General features: G+C 34.5%; 1 protein-coding gene across 1 annotated transcript in view; it reads right to left on the reverse strand.

The window, feature by feature from the left end:
• Positions 1-417: 417 nt before the first annotated feature.
• The window catches only part of LOC136828853 (insulin-like growth factor-binding protein complex acid labile subunit), a 214,007-nt gene continuing 204,111 nt past the window's right edge, over positions 418-10,313 (reverse strand). Inside the window, exon 4 of the mRNA XM_067087134.1 lies at positions 418-3,851. Coding sequence (XP_066943235.1) covers positions 3,683-3,851 — 169 coding nt within the window. The 3' untranslated portion in view covers positions 418-3,682. The remainder of the gene's footprint in view (positions 3,852-10,313) is intronic.

Consider the following 10,313-nt stretch of genomic DNA (forward strand, 5'->3'; position numbering starts at 1 on the left):
ATATGTATGTATGTATGCAAGTGTATATATATATATATATATATATATATATATATATATATATATATATATATATATATATATATATATATATATACATATATATATATATATATATATATATATATATATATATACACATATATATATATATATATATATATATATATATATATATATATATATAATATATATATATATATATATATATATATATATATATATATATATATATATATATATATATATATATATATATATATATATATATAATATATATATATATATATATATATATATATATATATATATATATATATATATATATATATATATTTATATATATATATATATATATATATATATATATTTATATATATATATATATATATAATATATTATATACTAATATTTCTTTATTTCTTTTCTTCGCGTCCTTTAATTCCCTACAACCTGGTTTTTCACAGTTTTTGTTTTATTTCTACGGTTCAAACTAATTAAACCAATCATGTGATAAAATGCCTTTGTAAAAATCTTCCGAAATCCTTAAACAACAGAAATAAATAATTCGGTAACATTAAGCAATTCGAGATTCAATCAGCCGCCGCCAAGATTTCCTTTCGGATGAAAAAAAAAAAAATTCCCTTTCATATTTAACGACACTCGCAAAGTAAATGTCCCGGCAAAGTCAAACAAAAGGCTCGTTGTTTGCCCAGTGACTTTTCCTCCCGGAATAAAGGAAGGGAGGCGGGGGGAAACTATAAGAATTTTCTCCACCAAATGAAGCGAGTGGATTCCGGCCTTTATTAAATAAATAGCCTCTTTTGTGGCAGTTGTTAGGCAGTAGAGAGAGAGGCCTTCCCGGGAAAGCGTCTGCTTAGATGCTTTTATTAAGAGATGTCCACAAATATGAAGCCATCTGTTCCGGAGATGCTTTATGATTAGATGTTTTAGAAATTGTCCACGAATATGAATCTCTCTGTTCCCGAGATGTTTTGTGATTAGATGTTAAGGAAATTGTCCACAAATATGAATCTATCTATTCCCGAGGTGTTTTGTGATTAGATGTTTTAGGAATTTTCCACAAATATTAATCTATTCCGGAGACGTTTTAGAAATGTTCCACAAGTATGAATCTATCTGTTCCAGAGATGTTTTATGATTAGATGTTTTAGTAATTTTTCACAAATATAAATCTATCTGTTCCCGACATGTTTTAGAAATGTTCCACAAATATGAATCTATCTATTCCCGAGATGTTTTATGATCAGATGTTTTAAAAACGTTCCACAAATATCAATCTATCTGTTCCCAAGATGTTTTATGATTAGATGTTTTAGAAATTGTCCACAAATATGAATCTATCTGTTCCCGAGATGTTTTATGATTAGATGTTTTAGAAATTGTCCACAAATATGAATCCATCTGTTCCGGAGATGTTTTATGATTAGATGTTTTAAAAATGTTCCACAAATATGAATCTATCTGTTCCCGAGATGTTTTAAAAATGTTGCACAAATATGAATCTATCTGTTCCCGAGATGTTTTATGATTAGATGTTTTAGAAATGTTCCACAAATATGAATCTACCTGTTCCCGAGATGTTTTATGATTAAATGTTTTAGAAATTTTCCACAAATATGAATCTATCTGTTCTCGAGATGTTTTATGATTAGATGTTTTAGAAATTGTCCAAAAATATGAATCTATGTGTTCCCCGAGATGTTTTATGAGTAGATGTTTTATAAATTGTCCACAAAATATGAATCTGTCTGTTCCGAGATGTTTTAGAAATGTTCCACAAATATGAATCTATCTGTTCCCGAGATGTTTTATGATTAGATGTTTTAGAAATTGTCCACAAATATGAATCTATCGATTCCCGAGATGTTTTAGATTCCACAAATATGAATCTATCTGTTCCGAGATGTTTTATGATTAGATGTTTTAGAAATTATCTGCAAATAGGAATCTATCTGTTCCCGAGATGTTTTATGATTGGATTTTTAGGAATCTTCGACAAATATGAATCTATCTATTCCCGAGATGTTTTATGATTAGATGTTTTAGGAACCTTCCACAAATATGAATCTATCTGTTCCCGAGATGTTTTATAATGAGATGTTTTGGGAATTTTCCACAAATATGAATCTATCTGTTCCCGAGATGTTTTAGAAATTATCTGCAAATAGGAATGTATCTGTTCCCGAGATGTTTTACGATTAGAAGTTTTAGGAATTTCCCACAAATATGAATCTATCTGTTCCCGAGATGTTTTATGATTAGATGTTTTAGGAATCTTCGAGAAATATGAATCTATCTGTTCCCGAGATGTTTTATGATTAGATGTTTTAGGAATTTTCTACAACTATGAATCTATCTGTTCCCAAGATGTTTTATGATCAGATGTTTTAGAAATTGTCTACAAATAGGAATCTATCTGTTCCCGAGATGTTTTAGAAATGTTCCACAAATATGAATCTATTTACACCCGAGATGTTTTAGAAATGTTCCACAAATATGAATCTATCTGTTCCTGAGATATTTTATGATTAGATGTTTTAGAAATTGTCTACAAATAGGAATCTATCTGTTCCCGTGATGTTTTATGATTAGATGTTTCAGGAATCTTCCACAAATATGAATCTATCTGTTCCCCGAGATGATTAGATGTTTTAGAAATTGTCTATCAGATGTTTTATGAAATGTTTCCAGGAATCTTCCACAAATATGAATCTATCTGTTCCCGAGATGTTTTATGATTAGATGTTTTAGGAATTTTCCACAAATATGGATCTATTAGTTCCCGAGATGTTTTATGATTAGATGTTTTAGAAATTGCCCACAAATATGAATCTATCTATTCCCGAGATGTTTTAGAAATGTTCCACATGTTTTATGATTCGATGTTTTAGAAATTTTCCACAAATATGAATCTATCTTTTCCCGAGATGTTTTATGATTAGATGTTTTAGAAATTTTCCCGAAATGTTTTATGATTATATGTTTTAGAAATTGTCCAGAAATATGAATCTACCTATTCCCGAGATGTTTTAGAAATGTTCCACAAATAGGAATCTATCTGTTCCCGAGATGTTTTAAGATTAGATGTTTTAGAAATTTTTCACAAATATGAATCTCTCTGTTCCCGAGATATTTTATGACATGTTGTTGCATTATTAATACATAAATTCGCCTTTTTCCAAATGTATGACGTTGGATAAATTAATAATTTAACGACCGTTCTAGATGGATGTTAGGGTGTTAATATTATTTTCAAGACTTTCGTCTAACTTAACTGAAGCGAAAAAGTTAGTTTTCTTTTGTTATAGTGTTGATAATCAAATCAATTCAGAAAGCTCTTAATTCAAACCACATGTCAGATTCCTCATTGTCTATGCGCTTAGGCAAAAGGTGACTCCCTCCGAGTAATAAGACTATATTAGTCAATTCCTCCCGGAACTGAGACATTATTCCAGCCTTCCAGAACGTGACATTTCCACAGTTTTCCGCCAAAGACCAGAACCCTCCACAATTGAACCAGCCACAATACTCAGATACGGTTCCAAAGCCCTCACTTACAACATAATCAAAGCCACATTCCTTCTCCGGGCTGATGGACTCCCACTGACGACTCCCCCGTCGGGTAGTCTGATCTTCTTCGCCGACCTTATTCAGGACCTTAGACCTTCGTGACCGGGACTTTCCTGACGGTGGAGTACGAGTGGTAGATGTAGTCGTCCGCCATGATGTGCCTGGTGGCTGCGGAGTGATCATCCGGAGGCCAAGGGGCCAGAGGTCCCGGGGGCCATCCCCTGCCGAGCTTATCCCTCTGGCGTCGTCGGCGATATCTGTTGAGAGGAGATAAGAGTCATTCATCCGGGAATAATGGAAAGAAGATTACTTCGGGGCAACGGTACACAAGAAACCGGCCCAGCTGCTCTGGCGGGGGTGGTACTCTTTGCACCGTTGTTATTGGATGATAGTGACAGAAATGAGAGACGGAGCGGTACACGGGACTTGAAAGGTTTTTGTGCAATGTTATCAGATGTACTCAGAATGCAGAGATCATAATCCCTAGCTAAAGTATATTGTTAAATTCCTAGCTAAAAAATATTGTTTCATTCTGATTTTAAACATTCGAAGGCATCAAATTCTGTGAAGGCTTACACCTTCGCACCATTGTTATTAAATAATAAGTGGCAAAAATGAGAAAAAGAGCGGTTCAGGAGTTTGGAGGGCTGGAAAGGAAAAGCTTGAGTGCATTATTATTGGATGTGCTGAAAATGGCAAAATCTTAATCCCCCACTAAAGCATATTTCTTCAGTTTAGGTTTAAAGTTTCAAATACACCAGATTCTGTGGAGGTTTACAACTTCGCACTCACACACAAGTGCACAAGTGTGTATATAAGACTGTTTCTGTGTGTGAAGGCAACACGCTTGCTACACAGTTGAACGGTCAATGAGCAAGGTTAAGCAACTGCAGGGCGTAGGTGAACAGCCGCATCCCGGTATATGAAGTTAGGAAAGGTAACTTTCTGACGCCAACTCCATAATAGTGAAAAAACTTATTATACACACACACACACACACACACATATATATATATATATATATATATATATATATATATGTGTGTGTATATATATATATATATGTATATATATATATATATATATATATTTATATATATATATATATATATATATATATATATATATATATATATATATATATATATATATATATATATATATATATATATATATATATTATATATATTATATATATATTTTAGATAGCGCAAACTGTTTTCCTCATCTTTTTCGCCTTTCTATTGAGCATTTCTTGGCATCGGTTGTCACTTATTTTAAAAGACTCCCTCTTTTCAAAGGCGGGACCTTCTTTAGAGGTCATGGAACGGAGCTTCAACCTTGTGCCAAAATTCAACGTTCTGAAAACTGTAAAAATTCTAATAAAACGTTCTGAAGATTATTTTTAAGAATCTTGTAAAACTTTCAGAAAATTCTAATAAAAAATTCTAATATGACTCTGAAAATTCTAAAATAAATAAATATAGTAACACTTTCTGAAAATTCTAATAAAAAAATCTAATAAAATTTTCTGAACACTGTAAAAAAATAATTCTGGTAAAACTGTGTGAAAATAAAAGAAAATAATTCTAATAAAACTTTCTGAAAATTCTAGTGAAAAAATTCTAATAAAGCTTTCTGAAAATTCGAATAAAATAATTCAAGTAAAACTTTCTGAAAATTTTAATAAAAAAAATAAAAATCTGGTGAAAGTGGCTGTGAGTTAAATTAGGTTCAAGAAACAAAAATATTAAAAATAGTATTAAAAGAAGATGAATGACTGTGTTTAGGAGTTTCGTAGAAGTCTTTCGTATTAGGAAAATCAGGATTCACAAATATTTCAGTAAGACTAGTAACATCAAACACTGTCTCTTTCATTCCAAACCTTCTGTGCTAATATAACTGAGCTAACAGACAAACAGATTCGTGTAAATCAGAAAAAATATACAAAAATAGTATAAAAAAAGACATACAAAATCATACCACCTTTCCTTAATACAAGTATTCCCAAGCATGAACCGAGCTAACAGATACAGAGGTTCAGGTAAATCAGAAAAAAACTACGCAAAAAAGTGTAAAAAACAAAGAAATAAAAAAAAACATACCACCTTTCCCTAATACAGGTATTCCAAGCATGAACTGAGCTAACAGATAAATAGGTTCATGTAAATTAGACAAAAAAATATATATATATATATATATATATATATATATATATATATATATATATATATATATATATATATATATATATATATATATATATAGGAGTACAAAAACAATGAAATGAAAAAAAAAAAAAAAAAAAACATACCACCTTTCCATAATACAGGTATTCGAAGCATGAACCCAGCTGATAGAACAGGGGTTCATGTAAATCAGATTAAAAAAATATACAAAAGAAACATGAAAAAAATGAAATAAAAAAAATACCACATTTCCTTGATGCAGGTATTCCCAAGCATGAACCGAGCTTATAGATACAGAGGTTCTTGTAAATTAGAACAAAAAAATATATATACAAAAGAAGTAAATAAAAACAACGAAATAATAAAAAAACATACCACCTTTCCTTAATGCAGGAATTGCCAAGCACGAATCGAGCTGATAGAACAGATGTCCAAGTAAATAACATAAAAAAAATATACAAAAGAAACATAAAAAACAATGAAATAAAAAAAAAACATACCACATTTCCTTAACACAGGTATTCCCAAGCACGACCCGAGCTAATAGGTATAGAGGTTCATGCAAATTAGACAAAAAAATACAGATATATATAAAAGAAGTACAAAAAACAACTAAATAAACAAACATACCACCTTTCCTTAGTACATGTATTCCCAAGCATGAACCAAGCTAATAAATACAGAGGTTCATGTAAATCAGATAAAAAAAAATATACAAAAGAATCATAAAAAAATGAAAAAAAAAAAAACATACCACCTTTCCTTACTACAGGTATTCCCAAGCATGAACCATCCTAATAGATTCAGAGGTTCATGTAAATCAGATAAAAAAAATATGGAAAAGATTCATAAAAAAATGAAATAAAAAACATACCACATTTCCTTAACACAGGTATTCCCAAGTATGCAGATCGCCGTTTGAACACTGACATAGTATGCTCGTATCCGTAATGCGACTGACTATAGCATTAAATCGGAGAAATAATATCCCCTTTGGCGGTGGTCACGGCTAACATTAGAATATGAAACATGGCTCTGATGAGCGGATAGCGTGCCTTTAAGTCGAACTTCTTCTTCTTTCTTTCTCTCATGAAACTCCTCTTCATTGGTCTGACGCATGAGAGAATAGTGAAAATAGCTCGGGAGGTTTCTTAAATATACTGCAAAGTTATTCTGTCTCGCATGACGGGTAATATCACTGCCACCTTTCATTCTTTTTTTGTAGAATGGCTGTCGCTTTTTCGATTGTGCTAATGCTAGTGTTACATTGAAATACGGGTCTTGGATTCAGATTAAATATGACTCCTGGGTTTAAATGGAATGTGGTCGGCGTTATTTTCACGGGTTGGGGAAAAGATCGCACGGTTATCATTCCTAAGGATTATATGGCTAGTTTAAGACCGCCTGGAAACAATAATAAAAACATGAATATTTAATATCTGTTAATATTTCTGATTAACTCATGATTTTTTGTGCATCAGCAACAGAAAGTCCACATAGAATCCACATAAATCCTCATATATAAATCCCATCTCAGAACCAAACCAAAAACTGACTCTCAAACATTTTTAATCACCCTTCATGATTTTTTTTACAACAGCACAAAAACAACATAAATCCATAAAATCCATCTTAGAATCAGAATCCAAACATAAATCCACATATATTAATCCCGTCTCCGAACCAAATCAAAAACTGACGCTCAAACATTCTAATCTCCCGTCACAATTTTTTTTTTTACAAGAGCAACATATTAGAAAATATCCATCTTAATAAATCCACATAAAATCCACATTAATCCACATATAACTCCACATAAATCCACATATGGAAATCTCGTCTGAGAAAAAAAACTGACCTCAAACACTGGAATCTCCCCTCTTAAAAAAAAAGACCTTAGTATATCATGATCAAAACAGGACGGAGGATCTAGCAAAAAAAAAAAATAAATAAATAAATAAAAAAAAAGAAAATACGTAAAACGCGATCTAAAAGCGTGACACGCGATAGTAAACCCACCAACAGTAACGATATTAATTACACGACCTTAAAACACGTTGATACATTGATAATGACATGCAAAACTACCGTTCAATGAAGGCGAAATTGAAGTTTATGGCGCGCGTGACAATATACCCGACTGACAGATAAGCCAAGAAAAAGGGAAAAAATTAATCTTAAATATTACGTTATTGATCTATTATTCACAACGCAATGCGGGGGTGCAAATAACAGCTTCCGCAGAAAGCAATAACAGTAAAGACGAAAAATAAATGCTCGCAGAACACTCGAAGCCACGATAAAAGCGTCGTAAGGGGGCGGGGAATACAGATAAAGGTGGTTATTGTCGAACACCTTTAGATACAACGCGATCGGAATGGTTAAGACAAGAAGAACTTGAGAGAAAGGGAAAGGGCTATAAATATAAAGGTGCTATAACATCAGATCTATATCTTGTTTGCGTGAGAGAGAGAGAGAGAGAGAGAGAGAGAGAGAGAGAGAGAGAGAGAGACAGACAGACAGACAGACAGACAGACAGAGAGCTTTATAAAGGTTGGATGAACAGAAAATAAGAGAGAGAGAGAGAGAGAGAGAGAGAGAGAGAGAGAGAGAGAGAGAGAGAGAGAGACAGACAGACAGAGCTTTATAAAGGTTGGATGAAAATAAGAGAGAGAGAGAGAGAGAGAGAGAGAGAGAGAGAGAGAGAGAGAGAGAGAGAGATAAAGTGCTGTGGACAGAAAGTAAGATCACGACCTCGAGGAAAAGAATGAGACAGGAGAGACAGAGAGAAGAGAAGAGACAGAGGGAAGATATGAAATCAAAAACAAATCAAAGCAAAACACCAAGAAGCAGAAAGAGATACAAGACACAACATAAAAAAGAGGACAGCAGGAAAAAAAATAGCAAGAGAGAGAGAGAGAGAGTCTTGCAAGTACGTCCCTACAGCCATGCAATGGTGCTATATCTGTTCGTTCCAGGGAGGGTCCAGCAGAGGAGAAGAAGAAACGGGAGATGCAGCAACGTAAAAGTAGCAGAAACAGCAGGTGACGCATCAGGAGGAGGAGGAGGAGGAGGAGGAGGAGGAGGAGGGGGGGAGGAGGAGGAGGAGGATCAGGAAAAGCACTAGGACCTACGCATCTTCCAAGAAAGAGGAAGAGGTGTAGCAACGTAAAAGCAGTAGGAACAGCAGCAGGAGCAGGAACAGCAAGAGCAGAAATAACAGTAGTAGCAGTAAGAAGAAGAAGAAGAAGAAGAAGAAGAAGAAGAAGAAGAAGAAGAAGAAGAAGAGGTTCGGGAAAAGCGCTGGCACGTACGTACCTTCGAAGAAGAAACTGAAGCTGCATCGCCGTAAAAGTAGCAGTAACAGCAGGAGCAGGAAACAGCAGCAGCAGTTGGAGGAGAGGAAGGAGTAGAAGAAGAAGAGGTTCAGGAAAAGCAGAGGACTACCGAGAGCGTGAGGAAGACAATAGGAGGAGAAGGGGGCAGCAAACGGAAAAGTAGCAGGAACAGCAGTAGCAAGAACGCCAGCAGCAGAAACAGCAGAAGAAGAAGAAACGAAGAAGAAGAAGAAGAAGAAGAACAAGGGGTTCAGGAAAAGCAGTAAAAGCAGCAATAACACCAGCAGAAGGAGCAGGAACAGCAGCATCACCAGCAATAGGAGGAGAAGAAGGAACAGAGTTGCAGCAACGTAAAAGCAGCAATGACATCAGCAGAAAGAGCAGGAACACCAGCAGCAGCAATAGGAGGAGAAGAAAGAACAAGATTTGCTGCAACGTAAAAGTAGCAGTAACACCAGCAGAAGGAGAAGGAACAGCAGCAGCAGTAGCAATAGGAGGAAAAGAAGGAAGAAGATTTGCAGCAACGTAAAAGTAGCAGCAGTAACACCAGAAGAAGGAGCAGGAACAGCAGCAGCAATAGGAGGAGAAGAAAGAACAAAGATTTGCAGCAACGTAAAAGTAGCAGTAACACCAGCAGCAGCACTAGAAGAAGAAGAAGAAGAAGAAGAAGAAGAAGAAGAAGAAGAAGAAGAAGAAGAAGAAGAAGGGGGCTCAAGAAGAGCAGAGGACTAGCGACATCCATTCGTTCCAGGGAGGGTCCAGCAGAGGAGGAGAAGAAGAAGGAACAGGATATGCAGCAACGTAAAAGTAGCAGCAAACCAGCAGCAGCACCAGAAGAAGAAGAAGAAGAAGAAGAAGAAGAAGAAGGGGGGCTCAAGAAGAGCAGAGGACTAGCGATATCCATTCATTCCAGAGAGGGTCCAGCAGAGGAGGAGAAGAAGGAATAACAGGATATGCAGCAATGTGAAAGTAGCAGAAGGAGCAAAAGGAACAGCAGCATGAGAAGAAGAAGAAGAAGAAGAAGAAGAAGAAGAAGAAGAAGAAGAAGAAGAAGACGAAGAAGAAGAAGAAGAGGGCTCAAGAAGAGCAGAGGACTAGCTTCATCCATTCGTTCCAGGAGGGTCCAGCAAAGGAAGAGAAGAAGGAACAGGATATGAAGCAACGAAGAAGAAGAAGAAGAAGAAGAAGAAGA

This window comes from Macrobrachium rosenbergii, chromosome 43 (assembly GCF_040412425.1).
Source record: "Macrobrachium rosenbergii isolate ZJJX-2024 chromosome 43, ASM4041242v1, whole genome shotgun sequence".
Classification (NCBI taxonomy): domain Eukaryota; kingdom Metazoa; phylum Arthropoda; class Malacostraca; order Decapoda; family Palaemonidae; genus Macrobrachium; species Macrobrachium rosenbergii.